This window comes from Hippoglossus hippoglossus, chromosome 24, assembly GCF_009819705.1.
Source record: "Hippoglossus hippoglossus isolate fHipHip1 chromosome 24, fHipHip1.pri, whole genome shotgun sequence".
Lineage (NCBI taxonomy): Eukaryota > Metazoa > Chordata > Actinopteri > Pleuronectiformes > Pleuronectidae > Hippoglossus > Hippoglossus hippoglossus.
In genome coordinates this window covers 16,983,991-17,006,386 of record NC_047174.1, presented here as the reverse complement: position 1 = coordinate 17,006,386, position 22,396 = coordinate 16,983,991, and the positions used below count along the sequence as shown (strand labels likewise).

The 22,396-nt window shown below is 40.3% G+C and overlaps 1 protein-coding gene across 1 annotated transcript; it reads left to right on the top strand.

Annotated features, from left to right (window-relative positions):
- The first annotated feature begins 884 nt into the window (after nucleotides 1-884).
- Nucleotides 885-22,395, top strand: pnocb (prepronociceptin b). The gene is made up of 3 exons (XM_034580042.1): nucleotides 885-1,017; nucleotides 13,761-14,017; nucleotides 19,740-22,395. The coding sequence occupies exons 2-3, from the start codon at nucleotides 13,877-13,879 to the stop codon at nucleotides 20,358-20,360; spliced, it is 762 nt and encodes a 253-aa protein (XP_034435933.1). The 5' UTR covers nucleotides 885-1,017; nucleotides 13,761-13,876; the 3' UTR covers nucleotides 20,361-22,395.
- The last annotated feature ends 1 nt before the right edge of the window (nucleotide 22,396 follows it).

The following is a 22,396-nucleotide window of genomic DNA, read 5'->3' as shown; positions in this document are numbered from 1 at the left end:
GCGCCTGAGTTAAAACCACACGGGTGGTTTTTTGGTGTACATCCTGCCTAATCCGGTTTTTCTTATCTTCATTTCACTTCTCCTGCTTCCTCATCAGCCTCATTTTAAACCCCCACTTGTTTCTGTCTTCACATTTTTTCTGCTCCATTGTTCTTGTGGTTGATATAATCATCATCACCTTAACCAAACACTCAACAAGTATTATGGGCTGTAGCCTACAGTGAAACCCCACAGGACCTTTCAGGCAGGTTTCTTTTTTTTTCCATCCCCAAATTTCCTGCATGACTCATACAAACCTCCCGTCTGCAGAATCAGGCTGGCTGCAGGCTCTGTCCATTGACTGCCCTGCCCTGTATTGTCTATTATTTTACCTACAGGGAGAATGTAGTGTCCTATTCAGGTGGACCATCACCACCAAAAAAAGGGCTTGTTGTTTTTCCTGTCTCCAGCACAAACAACCTCATCGACCCATCGTCATCTCCATGGCATCGCTCTTCTCACCAGCGCTCAACTAGCATTTCTGGATTCAACACCTGAAGTGTGCCATTGTTTCCATGACCTTGGCGGCAGCTTGGCATTGAGGCTGCGGGTTTTATGGACACCTTAGACACGGGGCTTCTGGATCAATCTCAGGGTGGATGATGCGTATTTTTAGAGCCCCATTAGTTGGCTCAATGAAGACGAAACCAGTGGCGTAGGCAAACGCCTCCTACGTCAGCACGGGGCAACGGGTTGTGTGTGTCTGTCCCCGGGTTGTGCGTAACAGAATGGGGGAATCCACCCCTCTCTCTCTCTCTCTTACTCTCCTCTCTGCTGGTGTGAATGGTGATATACAGGGGAAGGGAGGAGGGGGGGTGGAGGGCTGAGCCAGGAGGGAAGGGGTGTGCAATTATAAGAAGCCTCAGAGGAGGCATGTGTTCAGTTGTTGAAACCCTTAGCCTAAGGATACGAGCTGAAGCACCAAACTCTCTGACAGGAGGAGAACTCTGAGAGAATATCTTTACGTCACCAATACAGGTAAGCAAGTATGACCTTTTTGTATCTGAGTGTGAACCTGCCTGTGTGGTCGTATGAAAAAGATGTGAATGCTTAGAGATGTGCAAGTAGTTCATTAGGAAAGGATTCTTGTATGCACAAACTAATGACTAATAGATCCTGGGGGAATGTTGTTGTTTGAAGACAACAACTGTGAGGACTCTTCCTCTTTCTTTCCTCTTTCATTTTACTGAGTCTCTAATTTCTGCTATATCTGTTTCTGATGCTGTGATTTTGGGTTTCGACTCCAGAAATGGATCTAGTGTAAATAACCCTTTCCTCAACTGGAGTAGATTTTTTTTTATTTCCATCTCTCTCGTCTCCCAGCGGCTCTAAAGGTACCACAGTCACGATCAGCATTACCCACATCGCACTTGATAACTATCATATTAACAAGAGAGAAAGTCCACGATTGTGCTGAGCAAGCAGTCAGTCACTCAGCTGTACTTTGTATTGGGCTAAAATATATTTGACTTTAATGTAACACAAGTAGAATATATAAAATGTATAAATAAGTTTAAGATGAATGGAATGTAGATTAATGACACTATAAATGCTGCAGTGTATACACAGATATACATGGATGTTATTTAAACCATTTCCAGTATTTATTCTGAATGCTGCTTATTTATGGTATCATGTATCACATGGAATCTTTAAATCTTTAATCTGGCAAAAATATTTCCTATTCTTCTAAAAGCAGCCCCAATGTCAACCTCAACAAGTAGAGAGAAAAGACTTGAGAAGTGAATCGCTTGAACGTCGTTATTATGCTAAGCGTATGATGATGATGATTTTAATGATAATGGTAATGAATGTGCATAATCTTTTCCCATTATCAGTAAAGACGATACGCGCGCAGACGGGGGAGAAAATGGGTGGTTAATGTTCCGTCCACAGATAAATTACTCCATAGTGGGGGACTGTGCACTGAAGAATGGAATATGTTTACAGGATGGAGTGAGACACAATATTTTGGAGGTTTATCACACTATGCAGTCAAATTAAGTGCATAGTGTGAGAATATAATAGAAAAAACAATTTCACAAAAATTAATTTCACAAATGTTGTATTCAAAATGCAGAGCATATAAGAGGAAGTCCATTCATGCACATAGGAATCCCTTTTTGCGTTTGAGCATTTTTAATTGAAAATACCTCAAAATCTATATTTATATACTCTTCCTTCCGATATGTGGTTGTTTTAAAAATACAAAAAAACTCATGCTAAATTAATTACATTTTTGTAATTCCAATTCCACATTTCCTCTAAATCTAAAAAGGTTTAATCAAATCGTTTCTCGCATTATAGGCACAAAATTTCATTTACATTTATTTATTCTGTCTTGTAAAAAACAGGATCATGTTTCCTTGCCAGATCATCACACGTATTCTCTCTCTAATCAGCTACAAAAGCTTGACTGAAGTGATTACACTGTGTTTACAGGCCTCTCTGCCAATATTAATTTAGACGGCTTTGTATCGTCCTTGTGATCAGTCATTCAGTCATTCAGTGATTCACGGTTTGCTGAGGGAATAAGAGCAGCAAAGTTCCCTTATAGAGAAAAAGGGTGGATTTCTTCCACGCCTCCCTGCACAGAGATCCTGCACTTCATCGGTTCGTCACGTCTTTTCCAGTCTCACTGTTCTCACCGGTGTAAAAGTTGGGGGCTCGTGTGGCCGTGCTAGATTCCTTTCGCCCGGCTCCATGTCCAATGGATTTGTGCAGGTGTCAACGCAGCTTAACGGTGACCAGATCAATGATGACACCACGTCAGCTGCCTAACACTGCAGAATTTCAGCGCTATACAGTCTGAGGCTGGCGGGAGGAAACGCTGCAGGACCGAGGGCTTAATGTCCATATTATGTTTTTTCCAGGAGCTGATTTGGGTTTGATACATGATATTTTTCACCCAACTTTTTTACGGTGCATTATCCACAGTTTGGTTTTATTTCAGCATCGATATTGCTTTGTGTCTCACTGCCTCTTTCTGGTCTTGAAGAAAATCTAAATAATCTCAACTCCATCAATAACTTTGGGGGAATGCAAAGCTCCACATGAATGCACCTCTCTGCAATCTCAGCGTCAACCCTTTATTTTCCCCGTCTTCTAACACATCCATTTCCCACAGACTCTCTCACACACACACACACACACACCTAATCCTGTTTATCAGCCGACGTGTCTGTGCTGCTGCTCTGCTCTCTCCTGGTGGTGCCACCAGCACGTACGTACGAGCGTGCGCTGTGAGGGTATTATTTGGGGGGCAATTAACACAGCGTCGTGCTGGCTAAATGAGACGATTGTTGGTGTGCTTTCCAATGAAGGACGTACCTGATGCTGGGAATGATTGCAGAGCAGCTCTGCCTGCAGGTGCTAATATGTTCCCAATTAAGAGGAACCCTGCAAATACAATAGAGGGACACAATAGTAATGATTCGCTCAATTGGTCTGATATGATGGTGCCTTGAAACAAACATAAAGAGGATCCTATCTCCTCTAATATTTGTGCTAAATGTGTATGATGTGAGTCAACGCGGGATATGGGGAGAGAATAAGAAGTGATGCACTTTACCGTATTCCCACTCAATTTATGTTCTCTGCAGTCTACACGAGATAAGGAGATAAAAAGCAATGCAAGATAAAAGGACAGCCGCAGGAATTGAGATTACTGTGATAGATATGGAGACGCAGAGATTAAGACAAAAAGAGCGAAGATGATAAGAGGAATCTATATAATCGCATGTTATCACAGTTGTATTAATTCGCCTGATGCTCGCACAGCGTCACCATTCCCTCAGTCAGCTTTAATCTTGACCTCTTTCCCCTCATGATCCTCATAATCTATCAGCCCTGCTTGTGTGTGACAGTAACTGGACTCGAATGCAGCGACGTGTAAACAGGCCCAATCATGAAATCTGATGCAGCTTTGGCAGACGCCTCTAAAATTGGATTAAGCGCACGCTCTCACATCAGTCATTTCAGGAACCTTCCTGCAAGGAAAGGCGACCACTGCAAGTGCACCTTCCGCTGCTCCTGGCCGTCTAAACTTTCCGCCGAGTCGCACGCCGTTTTTATCTGTAGCTGCGCAGGCGGGATTTAAAGCTGCTGTGTGGCAGATGATCCTGTGGCTGTGTGCGTGCAAATCCTCCACAAACCAAGGGTGTTTGTGGGAGTGACTCGTTATCTGTGGTTTGACTGGGCAACCATGGTCATACTTGGTGACGATTCCAGTAGTGGGGAATGTTTCTTGTGGTTTTCTTTGGGACTTTTTTGTGACTTGAACCAGTGGAATGACAATGTAACCAAGGGGTGACATCAATTTTGGTAAAAGTAATTTATCAAGCAAGATTTCTAAACACTTGTTGTTGTCGGCTTCTTAAATACCAAGGTTTCTGGCTTTTGGACCAGCAATTTAAACACATCTCTTTGAGCCTCAGGAAATTGTCCTTTTCACTTTTCTCGTCATTTTGTAGACTAAACAAATCGTCTCTCGATCGGAAAAAAATAACCAAAGCTGATGAAAAGAAAAAACCTGTTCAACACAACTCGAGGCTGTGGTTGCAGATGGTGCATTATAGCACTATACACATACATTTTTCTCAAAACAGTTATAGAAGCAGAATAACAAATGCAGAAGAAGGAATTCCATTGGAACTGGAATTTTAAATGAGCGTATTAAGGACAGTTTGATTGCAGGCAATCAGTGACCTATGAGATACAGTATCTCATGTGAAGTGGCTGGTCTGATGAGTCACCACATGATGAGCAGCGAACCTGATTTATAAGACTCAGTGGTGAAAGACACATAAGTACAGTCACTCTAGCATAGCTCATCTATAATAACAACAGCCATTTACAATGTTGATTCTAGTAATAATAGTAATTATCGCAGTGATAAAAGTGAGTTGAATTCTTGCTTCTTTGTGCCGTTGTTTCTAAATTACTTTTCAGAATAACTATTCATGCGTCCACACATCCATCGATTCTCTAAACAAACCACTGCGATGAGGGACGAGAGGAGCTCGAGCAGTATAGAGACAGGCTGCAAGTCTGTAGCAGATTTTAGAAGAACCTAAATAAATACATTATTTCACTTTAATGGTGCAGTTGTGAGCGGAACTCCAACTGAGTGCTAATAGTAAATGATAATAATGTTACCTGTGGAAGATGGGGCTATACAGCAGCTATAGATGGGCACCAACATGATGTTTTTTTTAGTAATGTGATTTATTGCTAAAGTCATTTTTGAGAGAATCTCATCAAAATGTCACATTTTGCTGCACACTACAGACAATGGAGTTTTCTCAGTTCACAGAGCAAATCACTGGTTTGATTCAAATTAAGAATCATATTGATTTCTCCTGAGAGGGCCGCCTTGAGCCTTTTATTTTTTCAAATTCTCATCAAATTCTCATTTTAGAAAAATAACATTTAAAAAAACATACCTCACCAGACACATTGTCTCCATCATGTTGGATATTAAACAGACTACTTTTGATTGTGTCTTTGAAAACAGATGTTAATGGAAAATATGGTTGAATTACTCTGTACAGGTAAATGGTCCTATATGCTAAATGGTCTGTATGTACAGTATATAGAGCTTTTATAGTCTGGATGACCTCTAAAAGTGCTTTACAGTACAGATTTTGCCATTCACCCATTCATAAGTACATTCAGTCAGTTCATCTATGTGCCGCAATTTCTGTATGAGAAGTGGCAATTTAGGATTCAGTACGTCTTGGCTTTGGTTGCGAGCCCTGTGCCAGACCAGAAAGGAAACATCACAGACTGCAGAACGCTGCAGCCAATGGCTCTGGATCAGGAGGAACGAGCCCAACTGGGCCCCAAGATGTTAGGGAGACACACCCAGGTCAGATCAGCCAGTGGTGGGCCTGACTTATCAGAGGGTGCCTTTTTATTAAAAAGCCGAAACACCCGATGACACTGAGTACACAGCTTATGATATGTACCGAACATCTTCTGGTGATCCCTTATATCTGCTGGTGATTGGCAATGTATCATCAAAGTGGTGTGGCAAGAAACCCAACAGTTCCAATGTTGGGAAACATGTTGCCCATGAGCATTTAGGTAGAATATGTTCAATATCAACAGTTTTGTGACTTGACAGATTTACTTGACTTGATATTAATTTTCCATAGTTATCTTGATAAAAATGTAACCGGCAGCATTTTTTTCCTTCAAAACATTACAAATTAGTGGTTTACCAATATCGGTGAGTCAAGAGAAACAGTTCATGTTACTGTGGATAGTCAACACATCAGTCTTCACTGATTTCTCTGGAAACCAGAATACATAAGTAAGAAAATAAGCTCTTTTACAGAACCAGAGTGGAAATACTTTGAATTGTGAATGGATATTAGGATGCCTCTCTTCTTCTCTCTCCACTAAACCACACTTTATTGGCCCATTATCCCAGATCAACGCATTTTAAACAAGCAATCACAGAATGTTAAGTGATGAAACACTCATGAATCTCCTCAGGTTATGAGAAATGAGTGAAGGACCATTAATGGTCCATGATATGCAATAGGTATAATATTAATTTTAATCACTTTCCCTCCTACAAAAGTGGCCAGATTTTCATGCCATCCATCTTTGGTGGCTTCCACCGCTCCAGCTCAGCCATAATGAAGGGGAGTTAAGATCTACTCACCACTGGAAGCGGCTGGAAACCTCTGTGATATGTAATCAAAGATAAAAGATCTCAGCCATAATTCACAGATGTGTGGAGCGAGAGGCAGAAACATGGAGGGAGGAGAGAGGAGAGGAGTGGAGGAAGAGGTTTGAGTGTTCCAAGAATGGAGCAACAGGAATGGGAGAGAGGATGCGTAAGATGGACCAAGAACGAAACAGAGAGAAATAGACAGAGAGAGACCTCTAGGTTATCTATGCATTAGCAGACTCCTTTGTGCTTTTCAGCTTCATGCAGACGACTAATGGATGAGACAGAGTGAGTCACAGCTTTGTCAGAGACGTGTACAGAGCTTTTCTTCTCCCGCGCTCACATTCACGACACCTTGGCCCGCTCTCCACCCTTCATTAAAGCCACTAATGCTAATTTATCCCACCATTACCTTTATAAATACACTTTGCAGCTTCGCACAGGCTTCTCAAATCCCGCTCTCGTCCATTCATTTACACAAACAAAAAAAAAATTTTTCCCAAGGACTGTTCAAAAAGTCTTCTAATCAAATATTACATTTTCATAAATAGCAAGAGCCTCACTTGTGTGATTAATATATCCTATGTACTCTCTCCAATGACCAAACAAGTCCCTCCCCTTCATACCTAACAATTATATATTTATGACAAAATAGTTCTCAAGTAAAGTGCTGTTTGTTTCACAGTAAATCTGATCTCACAAGAGAAGACTGAAACAAGGAAAGATTAACCAGGAAGAGAACAAGTTCTCAAATCCTCCTGTGCTCTCCACAGCTTTTTAATCCAACCAAAAGTCAAAGGAACTTTTAGTCTCAGGAACTTTTTTGAAGGAACTATAATTTTCCTGCGAGTTGTTGTTTACTTGTGTTTACTTGTGTTTACTTGTGTTTTCCACCGCGGTCTAAAGACTGTAAACAAAAACCCATGATTGAGAGAACTCAATTGAGAACCTGTTCCTTGTAATAGATATTGCTATAGACTACCCTCTATAGACTACCCTCTAGACTACCCTCTATAGCAATCTAGAAAAAATAGAAAACTCTTTCTGAACCCCCCCTCTTCACCTCTAATAATTGTCATAGAGCCCCTTATGGAAACAGGTGGAACAATACCCATGATTTTCCTGCTCTTATGTATTTTAGGCTCCGGCAAGAGATGTACTCAACAAAACCTGAGACCAGCGGCTCTTTCATGAATACTCTGATTGCTTCCTGTTTGATGTGTCCCCTTGAAGAAATGTTCAGGGTCTTACCTAACTCTTATAGGAGCACAAAGTAGTATATTTGTTTCGGAAAGAAGAAGGTAAAACCCTTCATCTGTGTAAGATGGAAAAACTTATTTACGGAGGGACATCAGGTCATTTGCTATATTCCATTTTCTATTCATGCCAGCGTTCATTTTGAAGAGCAAGCTATTTACAGATGATGATGAAGATGATGATGAATGTTTTCAAACGCCACTCTTCCTGTAATAAGGTCCCAGACTCCTGCAAGAATTATGTTGTTTTGGTGCCCCAGGGGAAAAGCCTTGTGCGTCCAAATCACCATTTTATCCATGTACAGTACATCATATATCAGCCCCCTGCACCCAGTCAACTGCCTGCTCTGTCAGATTATGAAAATGATATGAAACATTTTATATAGCTGCAAAAGTATGCAAATTCATAGGCAAGTGTGGCTAAAATGGACCGTGTGGCAATATGGAGACCAAGAATGGAATCATTGCTGAAATGGAGCAGAGAGATGAGGGTGTACGGTCATGACTCAAAGTGTCACACACTTTCAATTTAAAGTTATTGAGATATGAGAAAGTTGTGACTCTTCGTGGTCCCTGGATGTGAACAGCTCCCGGGTGTGGTGACAGGCTCACTTGTCTGATAAAAGCAATTGTCTTTTCTTTTTTTTTGAAGTCAACTATTACAGACTACCACTTATGTGCTTCATCTCATCTTGGCTGTAGAAGAACTTTTTTTGTGAAATAACAGCTTGTATCTGTCTCTGCCTTTCAGATCATGGTGTTTTAGTTTAGTCATATTTTAACTGATTACTTCAAAAAGTCAGAAACTGGTAAAACGGTTTTAATTTCCTGATGTTAATCATGTATGTTTACCATTTATTACATTGCGTGTTAGTGTGTGGCATGGATGTTTGTTACCAATTTTAAGACGGTCCATCAAATAGCTAGGGAGACAAACGTCATGGTTGGCAGCAGTCAGATGATGACCAAAGCTATTAGGATATATCATCTGGGGACCATGACTGTCGGTATAAAAATTGCATGGAAATCCATCCAATAGGTTTTGAAATAAGTTAGTGCAGACAAGAGGTGGACTGACACTGTCATCCATAGACTGTATATAAAGATGGATGACATGATTGCCCCCCAGAAATGAAGCCAAAGTGTCCTGATTGCCTCCTGGTGGCTGGCCACAGTATAGGTCATAAATCCGGCCTCCTCCATGTTATTGTTTGCGACATGGACCAAACTAAATAGTCAAAGAACACATCAAATGAACAATTCTTAAAGATGGTTTCTGTTGTTTTAGGTAATTCTTGTCACACGGATGTATATCAAATGTTTCAGATAAGTTTGGTTTTAATTAGATATTTGATGCTATGGCTCCATCCTTAAATCGCTATTGCACCAACTCCAATATTTCCTCCCCTGATATTATTAAAGCCCATCACAGATAAAAAAGAATCCACTCCAACACAATCAAAGTTGCAATTTACTGATACACCAAAAGGTTCTTGTTTCCGCGTATTGGTAAAGCTTTAAAAACACAAAATCCTATACTTCCCATGATGCAACTAGAAAGCATCTATTAAAAAGATGCTCCCTGTCTAATGCACTTCTTTCAAAACCCACAACCCCAGTTTGTGACGTAGGCTTTCTCTCTCGAGTGTCAAGCCCAAGCTGAGATAACCCTGTTCACATCATCAGGTTTTTTTTTGCTTCAAACTTTGGAAAAGCTCCTCCAGTGTCAAAGACCATATTATCTGTTTTCACAGGTTCAGTAGTGCTTCTAATAATGAATAAACTAACGTTAATGTGTAAAATCACTGCAGTGTCCCTTTAACATCTAAAATGTAATTTATTCTCTGTGGAAGAAAATTATTCTTTCACCTACACTGATCTTTGGTTGGTCTCTATGAATTTTCAATTGCATGGCTGACACAGAAACTGACATCCCCTCACATGCACTGTCCTGATGACAGCTACAGACCTCGCTACTACAACCATTCTACACGAGCTACCAACAAAATAACCCCATACATTGCTCTACATACATGTTCAGTGTGGTGAAGTCAGAGCAGGCAGCGCTCTGTTACCAGGCTCTAAAGGGTTAAGTGTGCGGTGCTGTGTGGGGACACGAGCTGTGCAAACAGATGTGAGTGGGTATGTAATAAATAACCAATGAGCGACTGGAGACACTTCAACCCATCCCATGTCAATGGGCTGACCAATGCAAATCATTACAACCAGCTCACTATCATACCCTCTATAAACATCTCCAGGCTGCAGATTGATGACAACGTAGCCCATTAACCTGTAATATCCTTGTCAATTGTTTCTTACCGACTGTAATGGCTTCCACTCATTGCAACTCATTCCCCGAGCATTGAGACAGATATAAATTGCTATTTATCCACTTCATCAACTGTCGGCGGCAGCTCCACACGTCTCTGTTCGGCGAATCAACAGGCTAATTAAAGCCGATGAATGAATGAATTAATAAATCAACTGGCCATGGACTATTTGGTGATAGTTAAACATTTCCTGGATACATTTTAATGAGCCATGGCCTTAAAAAGAATGAAGAATTGCACTCAGAGGCACCTTTTTCTGATGTATGGTTGTCACAATAGAAAATATATTATTAATAATACAGATTAACAGTTTTGTCATGATGGGAAATAAAAGTACAAACTTTCCAAAGCCTGTTGTGGAAGCCTTAATATGTCTTACCTCAGATGACCTGATACTGTCTCCATGTTGTGCAGCTAAAAGCCTAAATCACAATATTCACAAAACATCTGAATGTGTCAAAGTGGACAAATGGACGCCCGTTGCCCCAAAATAAATCTCTGAAAACATGAGATTGCAAAACATGGAGCATTAATAATAATGGCTCCAAATGCATGTTTATATTAATACGCATTATTAATGTGTGAAAGCCATATTTCTGTCATACTGGAGCCTGTATCCACGGGCCTACGACACCATTACACGCTGCCAGTTCACTCATTTGTTCAACTTACGTAGTGAGGGCCACTTAAGGGAGAACATAACAATATCAAATGGGCTTAGTCAGCAGGCTAGCAAACGATCATGGTACAAAACATCTCAGTGAAGCAAACAAACATGTCCCCTCTAATGATTTCCCATAAAGCCATTTATATATTTTTCAATGGGCCAGAGTCACACTCGACTTGAACCATATGCTATTGACTGCGAGTGGTAATGTGCCAAAGTGGGAATGGTCACAATGTGCCAGTTTTCGCGTATTCATTTATTTTTCTGCTCCAGTGCACCCGTCAGTACGACTCCCGCTCCTTGTATGTTCAAAGATCTCTATTGACTTCCATCAAGTGTGACGTCCTCATTGTGGTTTTTATTGTTATGTCGTTACCGAGCTGTGACTTCTGCCAATCGTCTCTGTCTTGTGAATTCCACTGAGTGTGAGTCAACAAGGCACTGAGAGCATTTTTTATCAGCAATCTGCTATTGATAGCATATTATGTAGTTTTATAAGGCTAATATTTATAATAATATTATTGCTAATATGGTTTTTCTGTGTGGAGTTAGCATGTACTCCCCGTTCTCTGAGTGGGTTTAGATAATGGATAGATTATTACTAATATGCTAAATATCTCTATATCTGTAGAAGACATAACTGTGCAGCTCATCTCAACAGGTTCACAATCAAAAGGATTGAAAAATAATAAATATATTAGCTTTAATAAATTATAACATTTCATAGACAAATGTAAAGCATTCAAATTAAAACAGCTTCAATAAAAGACATGAGCAGTAACATACAGTAACATGCAGTATGTTCACTACACATTGCCCCAACAGTGCCGATCCATCAGCTGCATACAAAGTGTAAAAGTCCCTGCCTTGTTTTATGGCTCCCATTATTCCATAACAATATCTCTGTAAGTGTCTTGTAAAGAACTTAAAGGCTTACTTCATGTGTTGCTAATCACAAGAACAATGGAGACAATGGTCTCGTAGAGTTGAGCTGATTGGTTAATTCCAGTGACAGCTCCTTCAGAAATCAGCCGCTGGACATTTTACGGTCGATTTAAATCGGTGAACTATTGATAATTGCAGATACCGGTTCACATTTTCTTTGCTCATCTGAAATGCTGTGCACGGTCATCCGTGAAGATTCGCAATCTTCCAGGTCCTGGTATCTTCAGACGTTTAACACGTGGACATGAACTGGACTTGCTTGTGAAGTAAATCAAGCAAGTCCACTTGCCTACGTCCCCTTGTACAACGTCTGAAGACTCCAGGTTACACTGATAATTAGTTTATTATTTGGAAGTGTAGCTACTGAACACTGACTTTTTGCACTGTCCCATGCTTTTCGATTTTATTATCAGTTCCTTTCTAGTAACAGGTAGTGATACCAAATGGGGAAACCTGGATTCCTAATATAATTTCCTGCATCAGCTCCTTAGAGCAAGTCAATAAGTCATCAAGACCAGTAACATTAAAAACTCAAACCAGATGAGGCCATGAGACCAATGTTGCTCCTGAAATACAATATTTTTTTCACCATGAATGAGAATGGCTATGTTCCTGCACAGCATTGTAATATTGTGTACTGTTAGAGAAAGTTCTGTTGTGGAACTCTTTAAGGCTGCTATCATCAAACCTTCATTATATCAATACATGGTAAATGCTCTGTATTTATATAGGGACTTTCTAGTCTTGATGACAACTCAAAGCTCTTTACTTTCTCTCCCACGCATTGCTCATACACTGCAGGCAGCCATCAGAGGCTATTAGGGGTTGAGTATCTGGACCATCATTATATTCATATTAATAATTGGAAGGTGGAATTTATAGTGAATTTCCACACAAATCGACTGTCCTCTTCAGCTATACAGAGCGTTAAAGCCTCGTTCTGCTAATTGTTTTAGATTTACGGCCTGCAACGTCAATGTTCTGGTTCACTCTTCAGTCACATCATATGTTTACCAGCATGAAACAACAGCCAGACAAAGCAGGTGAACACTGTGCAGCATGTTGCTGCTAAAGAGCCAGGTGACCTTGGTTTCGGTTAAGACACCTTGGGGAGCCGCAGATAATGTGTCTGGTGTGGCGGCAGCCTATGAGCAGAAGCAATCTATGATGTTGTGAGTAGCTGTTTTTTCTTTGTTATCTCTGTTATTGGATGATACAGTGGTGGGTGACAGGATAGATGGGGTCAGGGAGTGGAGGTCAAACAACAAACACTGTGCACCTGGCTCACAATCTGGTTGCTGGAGCCAGAGGCAGCAGCATCCTCTGGAGTTGATTCATTCCTACAGTTTATCTTCCTTAAGCTCACACACACACATATTTCTTACATTTCCAGCTGTTAAGATCAAAACATGTTTCAATTCAACTCTCTTACACCAATGCTTCTGCCTTCTCACATTTGTTTTTCTACTTTTCCTGTTTAAAATTGTTGCTTGTGGGTTCTTGCAGCCACAGGCCATTACCCATGTAATGGTTAAAGCTAATCCCTACAACCACAGATCAATTCTTTCAAATCTCTAACTCTTGCTGTATGATTTCATCAGGGATTCTAGCCAGGGGCCTACAGTGACCGCTTCCTGCCCACTGGAAAATGCCCAATTTTTTTCGTTTATTGCCTCAGGTTGTGCTCTCGCTCCGTGCCACCTACGCTGTCCATCTCCTGGTGTTGGCTGAACACTCTACCACCAACGCTTTGACTGACCGCCTAAATCCAGCCAATGATCCTGAAACATTGAGATTGACGCAATATTCCTGTCACTCTATCTGCTTTCTCCCTGTAGACTGGAGCCAAGTCCCGAAGGCTTCATTTCTCAGATTCTCCCACTGTTGAACCCCGACTCCAGTTTTCTACCTGCTGGGCTCCTGTTTGCCGCTGCTTGTCTGGGTGTGCTGAGCGATGAAGATCCCTCTGTGGTGCCTGGTGGTGCTGCTGGCATGTCTCTTCACCCCTGGACGCAGTGACTGCCAGGGCCAATGTGCGGCCTGCAGTCTGCTCCTGCAGCAACACCAACAGCTGCAACAAGCCTTCAACACCATGGTGAGTGTGTGTGTGTGTGTGTGTGTGTGTGTGTGTGTGTGTGTGTGTGTGTGTGTGTGTGTGTGTGTGTGTGTGTGTGTGTGTGTGTGTGTGTGTGTGTGTGTGTGTGTGTGTGTGTGTGTGTGTGTGTGTGTGTGTGTGTGTGTGTGTGTCTCACTGCTGAGTCGTCACGACCCACCGTTGATAAGAGCACCTGCTAAATGCCTTGTCAATGCTGGAGAGTGTGTGTCAGTGTGGGCTCAGATGCAATAAGCTTTCAACAGCTTTATAGAGGTGTGATTGTGATTTTGTGAATAGGTTGTTTTCAAGCTGGATAAGAGCATCTATGTATTGTGTTGTGTTCAGTGTGAGAGTGCTGTGTCCACTCTTTCCCCGGTTATGTATATAGGTTTAAATGAGTTAGAGGGCAATGGGATTTTTTGTATATTTCTCATGCTTTTTTTTATAGCAGTCTCCCAAAAGCTTTTACAAATATGTATTAAGTTCTTAAAATATATATATATTTTTGGGCATCATGGTAGTCTAATGGCCACAGAGTAAATCCAATCTGTGCACTCTCCAGGAAATACTTTTAAATTTTCTAATTCTAAACTGAGGAAGAGAAAACATTAAAAGACAAAATGTATCCAAAAAAAGAGATACAATGGAAATTTTGGCTCCATTTTCCCCCCTGGAACCAAAATAATTACTGTGGTACATAATGCATGTTGATCTCAGACTTATATTAGCAAACAGTTGAGGCTGCACAGAGGTGCTTTGAGCTAAATGCCAATGTCGTCAAGCTAATATGCTAACAGTTGTAATGCGAACACGCTGATAGCAGGTGTGATGCTTACACTGGTCACCATCTTGGTTTAGCCAAATAACAAGCTAACATTTGTTTACAAGACAAATTAAAACTGACCAGTTGATGTCGTAGAAGAAAAGTGAGGGCATATTACAAATAATAATCCCATAATAATCCCATGGTCCCATTAAGGGGGAAAGTCAGGGGGGATCAATAAAGTCACCAAGCTTCATCCACTTGGGAACAATGAATGTTTGTTCATAATTTCACGACAACCAAATGTGTTGACTAGTTTTCAGTTGACCATTGTGGAGCCATACAGCTTGGCTCAAACGCATTGATTATTATTTCTAAAGGGAAATTAATATAACCATAGACCGACTCAGCAACAGCCCTGTGGGCTTGCTTGCTTGTTGCTTGCAGATTGCTCACCTTATTCATAATAATACATTATTTCTCTCACATCATTGAAGAAGTTTAATGTACAATGCTACACTACGCCATTTTAGGTGTCTTAATGTCTTTTCATTGTCAGAAATATATATATATATATATATATATATATAGTAAGTCACATATATATATATAGTAAGTCACATCTGTTTTAAGATGGTTATAAGAAGGTGGGGGAAAAATTTACACATTTGGTATTACCCTTAACGGCTAAAGGAATTTGAGCTAAGCAACACGACAACAAGTCCAGCTAAAACAAACAACAACAAAAGGTATAGAGCTTTCTATGAGTTTCTCAACAGGTGGCATGTGGTAACTAGACATAAGTAGTATTGCTTCTGCCTCATTTTCGGGAATATTTGCAGGTACATGTATCTGCGTGAAACGCTTCATGACCAACATGTAATACACAGGAATTGCTCCCCGAATTCAAAATTTCAGCACAGCACACACAATCTCATTTCCAAGCAGCCCAAGACACATCAGTGGGTAAAAATAGTCCATGGGCGTCCATGAATAACTGCAGGACGGCTAATTTAGCTGATAATGATGCAGAGAAAGGCAGCTGGGACCTTTTGGGAAGTTGTAATAGAACTATGTAATTGACTGCTGCTCAGTATCATCAGCCCCGGCTTACACCGGTGACTGACACATTTTATCAGCTCCTCATTGTGTTAGCCGCCTTCCCATTGAGCCACAGATGGAATCCACTGAGCAATTCCATTGTTGCCACTCTAGACTGAAAGAGTGTGTGTGGAACCGCCGGTGTTTGCTATAATGTCAGGACCCATTGATTTATTCATGCGAGGCTACAGACTTTGTATATGTGTGCATGCATCCACTCACACACAAATAAAGCACACCATCCTCTGACTACATTCATGACATAATGTTATTCTTGGATGATGTGTGGAAGTAAAGTCAACTCAGGTCAATTTTATTTATATTTCACCAAATCATAAAAAGATGTCTCAGGGCATTTTTCAGATAGAGCAGGTCTAACCTCCAGTGCTCTTCCTAGTACTGGAGGTAAGAATACTATGATTTAGAATAGCCCTCAATCAAGCTGCGCCACATTGTACACACTCATAGATATCAGTTCCCTTAATGGGCCTGATTTTGTTTGTTTTATCAAGATCAGTGAATTTTTCCCTGCAAAAACAACGAAAACATAAAATACACTACCTTGCAATATTAAAGAAAGTGGGACAAAATGTCTGTGATCTGGGGGTAATGGGTTCTTCCCTGACCCATACTGCATCCTTTCATCAACTTTCCTGGAAATGCCTCCATGCTGTAAGTTCTGCATTTCATCAACATTGTCAAAATTCCTGGTTTATTCTATATCTGCCCACATCAATGACATTAAGGTTACTTAGAAAATATGCTTACAACAAATAAACTACATCAACAGTTGCTTGATAGATTCCAGTGGTAGTCATTAACTCCCCTCATCAGTCCATCTACAGGTATAAGGTGAGAAGTATTCCTGACCTCCACCATACAACAAGCTCCAACTAATTCAAACCCTAACGTCGTATTTAAAGGCCAAACCCGAACTTCCTCTTCTCTATAAAAAATAAAGCTTTAGAAGCAACTTCTCTTTGCATAACCTTTTTATCCTGTGGTCCTCATCAGTATATAAATACATGACTGCGTGTGTGTGCACACTTTCCCACACACACATGCACACACACACACACACCCACACACCCACACACACACACACATCTCCTCTCACTCATAAACTCCTTTAGATTGCTCCATTGATCTGACGTGGAGAATCCCCTAATGTGCTCATTTCATTTACGATGGATAATTAATTTCCGTTGATAAATTTGCAGCAGCGCTCCCTGTCCTCTCATCCCTTTGATGTGAGCAGGTTTTCCGATAACAATGCAATTTATCTTATTTGAGCGTGATTTAACGAGTAAATGGGATTTGCTTCTTACCTCAAACTCAAATTTCACTTAGAGGGCTCCGGAGTTGAGGAAAGAGGAAAAATGAGAGGTACGGAGGCATACATTTCTATAGCGTGGCAGCTTTCGCCGAGTTTTACACATATACAGGTCTATGTCAGAGAAAATAATGTATTGAATTTTCTGCATTTGAGGGTATAAATGATAAACTGGTTCTTTGAGTAAGTCAGCAGGTTAAATGTGTGATCTAAAATATATTGATCTTTGATGACAGACTGAAAATACACAGAAAAATGTCTCATATGTCCTTCTCTACATACTAATATGTCACTACCTCCTTCCCTCTATACTAATATGTCCTTACCTCCTTCCCTTTATACTAGTATGTCCTACCTCATTACATATATACTAATATGTCCTTACCTCATTACCTATATACTCATATGTCCTTACCTCTAGAGTAATATGTCCTTACCTCCTTACCTCTATACTAATATGTCCTTACCTCATTGCATTTATACTAATATGTCCTTACCTCATTGCATTTATACTAATATGTCTTTACCTCCTTACCTCTATACTAATATGTCCTTACCTCCTTACCTCTAAAGTAATATGTCCTTACCTCCTTACCTCTATACTAATATGTCCTTACCTCCTTACCTCTATACTAATATGTCACTACCTCATTACCTCTATACTAATATGTCCTTACCTCCTTACCTCTATACTAATATGTCTTTACCTCCTTACCTCTATACTAATATGTCCTTACCTCATTACCTCTATACTAATATGTCCTTACCTCCTTACCTCTATACTAATATGTCTTTACCTCCTTACCTCTATACTAATATGTCCTTACCTCCTTACCTCTATACTAATATGTCACTACCTCATTACCTCTATACTAATATGTCCTTACCTCCTTACCTCTATACTAATATGTCTTTACCTCCTTACCTCTATACTAATATGTCTTTACCTCCTTACCTCTATACTAATATGTCCTTACCTCATTACCTCTATACTAATATGTCCTTACCTCCTTACCTCTATACTAATATGTCCTTACCTCCTTACCTCCACATTAGTATGTTCTTATATCCATACTAAAATGTATAATCCTTATATGTCCTATAATAGTCAAGTTGTGGTTTGTCCATCAGTGTTCAAGCGTGAGGTCAAACCGTCAAGTGTGATGATTATAAGAAAAGAAGGCCTTTAAAGCTGCACTAAATTAATTCTATATAAAAAATTATTTTCCAAAACACTATAAATAAATCAATATCAATTTAACAGCAAAGATATCATTAGCCGCAAGTTCAAAGTTTTAAATCATATCGTCAGCAAAGGACATAATTTACCTGCTATCCCTCAAACTGATTCGTAATTTCTTCCAATTTGGTGCTGTCAGTCATTTTGCAGAAGTGGATGTCAAATGTATCAAATGATGGACATTTCATATCAGCACATAACCTTCTATATACGCTGAACACAGCAGGAACAAGTCCCATTAACTTCCATGACACACATGCCCTCCAGGTCAACAGACTGTTTTCTCAGCCCGGAGTCTGGTTGAAAAAAAAAAGTGTGATTGAGTACCCTAACTTTTATGCTGACCGTGGGCAATACATACATTTGTATTATTAAACAGGCACTCCAATTCTTGATGCAGTCATCTTTTGTCCTTACATCTGGAACCACTGTGACTCAGTTGTTTCCTTTCCTATTAAAATATCTTTTAAAGAGTATTGGGTCAAATGACTTCAAGTAATGTAAAAGGAGTAGTTCATTGTAATAAATCCACAGAACATTATAAACCTCTGCATTTTCAAGCTAAGTTTTGGGCTTTATTGCCAACTTCATCATTAAGATTCACTCTGGCTGTCAGTAGCGACCTTGTTCACAGCTGTAGCAGGCAGCTGTTTTCAGTAAAAACCTTTGCAACTAGATGCTGAACAGTGGAGCGTTTAACAATACAGCTCTCAAGAGATGGTTTAGACCAAAACAAAGCTAAAAAGAGAATGAATGTTTGACTTATGCTCATCAGGCTGATAGAAACATGACTCTAAAATGAAAGCTAATGCTGATGTTCTGTGCCCATAATCAGTCAAATTTGTTTGTAAGTGGCCATAAAAAATTACTTATGCAGTGTTGAGCATCTACTACGTATTTAACTGTCATTTTAATGTGGCTGCGCGGCTGCTAACATGCAGCTACTAGCATGAAACTATTAATATCAGTATTTTTGGTGGTAAAATGTATAAATATGATTTCTGATTAACTGTAACTGATCAGCAATATGCTGGTAGTCTATGTAACAACACAATTAAGATGTTTAAATTTCCAATCAAACAGCATATCCATCCGTCCATCCGTCCATCCATCCATTCATCCATCCATTTGCTACTTATCTCAGTTTGCTACTGTGTCAACATCACCCCAAGCAAACTCAACCTATGGGCAGGATTTAGAATTTCAAATCATTCCTTGGTTGAAATAATCAATTAACTGTCATATGCTCTTCATTAACACATCACTCTTTCTTATCTGCCTGCAGATGTGTTTGTTGGAGTGTGAGGGTCACGTCTCCGCCTCGTTCACATGGGAGGTGTGTAAACGTGCTGTCAAACTGTCACAGCATCCTCTGTTTCCTGAGGGGGGCGCTCTGTTCAAGCGAACAGGGGAGGAGCTGGAGTTGACCCCCCTTGACCTGAACTCTGACAGTGAACTGCTGCAGGACGAGATACCACTCGAGCAGCGCAGTGTCCACTATGACTCATCCCTGCTGGAATCCTCTGAGGACGGGGAGGGCCTGCAGGGGTTGGATCTCAGTCTGGTGGATGAAGAGATGAAGTTGAGGGAGGAGAGGAACGTCGAGAGCAACAGCCAGCTAGAGGTGGATGAGGATGACAGCTCAGAGGCTGCCGTCACCTTATCCAAGCGCTTTGGTGGCTTTCAGAGAGGGCGCCACGGATACAGGAAGCTCATTGGCTCACACATAAGGCCCCTACAGAAGCGCTACGGCGGGTTCATAGGCGTCCGGAAATCTGCCCGCAAATGGAACAGTCAGAAGCGAGTGAACCAGCTGCTCAGACAGTACCTGGGCATGAGGAGCAGCCGCAGCGGCAGGTTCAACAACGTCCCTGTAACTCGGGTCTGGAGGCAAAACAAACTGTGATGGGTTTCTGTTGCTCTCACAGGATCCGGCCCCAGTTACCTCAACCAATCAATCATGTTTCCAGCAGCTCCCTCCAGTTTGAACTGTGACATCATCACCACCATCCTCATCATCATCATGATCAGAAGAAGAACAGACTTCACCATCTCGCTCCACCACTTTTTGTGTCTCTAAATAACAAGGAATGTTTTGACCGTGCTGATTGAGCATATTCACATGCCATCCTGTCAAATAAAAGAATAAGCGAAGTGCAATTGAATATATTTTTGTGTGTTTGTATAATAAAAGGGCCCAAATGAGATTGGAAAACTGGTTCAGTGCAAGGTTTGTCAGATGTGACATTTGAAATCATGTTGAATGCACTTTCATGCATGTGTGGATGGGCCGTGTCTTTGCACTCTGTGGTTATGGGAACTATAAACTGATGTCCAGCTCACATTAAACGGACTTGTGTTTCAATAGATAGGTTTCCCATTTTTAATATGGCAAGTTTACAATCTGGCACCAAACAAATCCTGTTCAGCAGACTCAGATAGAAGGAGCAAATCAGAAAACTGGAGCTGGACCAACAGTGTGCTTGAATCCATTGTAAATATGGTCGGACAGTGAAATTGCTGCAGCACAAACTGTTCTTTATTGGTATAAGAGTCCAATATTCTGCTGAAGGAACTTAACTTATTGGAAACAATGGATGTAAAAATAACACTGAGCTTTAAACCTCAGCTAAACTCTGCATCCTATTAAAAAAACAAACTGGCTGCCATTGTTTCATTCCTCCTGTTTCTGATTTTGGTCATCAAGCCGAGGAGATTAGCTGTAGGTTTGCAGGCTTCCTGTCAGTGGAACAATACTGACCTCTAGTGTTTGAGGAGCAAACATGTTCTTGGATCAATTTCTGTCAATTCTTTGGATTGGATAGGCTCCCTCTTTCTACTGTTTGGGTGAAATCATAAATAAGAAGACAACAAACCCAAAAATGAGGCTGGTTCATGGTTGATATATCATATTTACCATCGAAGGAACTGTACAGACATTTTTCAGGAGGAGAAGGGTGTTGAACTTTATGTTGAACTTTTTTTCTTTTTAAAAAAAAATAGAAATACCCTTCCCTGTGTTAATAATATTTTATTTGGACCCTCCCCTTAAGGAAACGACAACATTCACAGACAAATAACAAAAATAAGTATTAATAAATATAAATTGTTACAATTTATCTTCCTGCTAATAATTGAAATAACGAAAGCATTAAAAAATGAATTAGGTACAGCTAGAAGAACAAACAGAAGTTTGATCTTTTTTCTTTTGTAAAATTACGTGAAACTGGCAAATACTGGCACAAAAAAAACAAATTCAATCGACAATTCCTGACTTCCCTTCTAATAATTTTCACAATGTCCATAACTTACTCTGTAATTATGGAAATGAAGGAGCTATAATTAAAATTTGGGAGGAAAAACAAACTAATTTCCAGTCAGTCCTCAAACATTCCTCCTCCTGGGGCTTTTTGACGAGCTGTTATTGTCACTTTGTTCTTGTAAACTTCCGGGGTCAATGGCTGTGCACTGCAGCGCAGGATGGGAAAGGTTCGTCTAAATGACAAGCACCATCTTAATGTACCATTTAACAACAGAGGAGCAGGATGAACTGTGCATGTCAACGATGATCATTATTATTCAGAAAAAGATTGTTTCTGCTCGGGTGATTAAAAAATATATATGGTCTTGTTCTGCCATCAAGATGTTTTTCCTCCACAAGCAAGTCACATCCATTCTTTTGCATCTTAATAGTGTTTACTCGTGTTGGATTAAGAGATGTAATAATGTATGTGTGTGTGGGCGAGTGCAGAGAGTGTGTGTGTGAGTGTGCGAGTGTGCACGTGCATGTATGCGCTGGCTCTCTGTCAAACTCCACATACAGAAACTGACTTTGTGAATACAGTGTACATTTCAGACCACATTTATAACATTTACCATTGTTCTGAGTCTTCATACAAAGTGTGTATAGAGAAAACTACAATAAAATAGTTTGCTATTTCT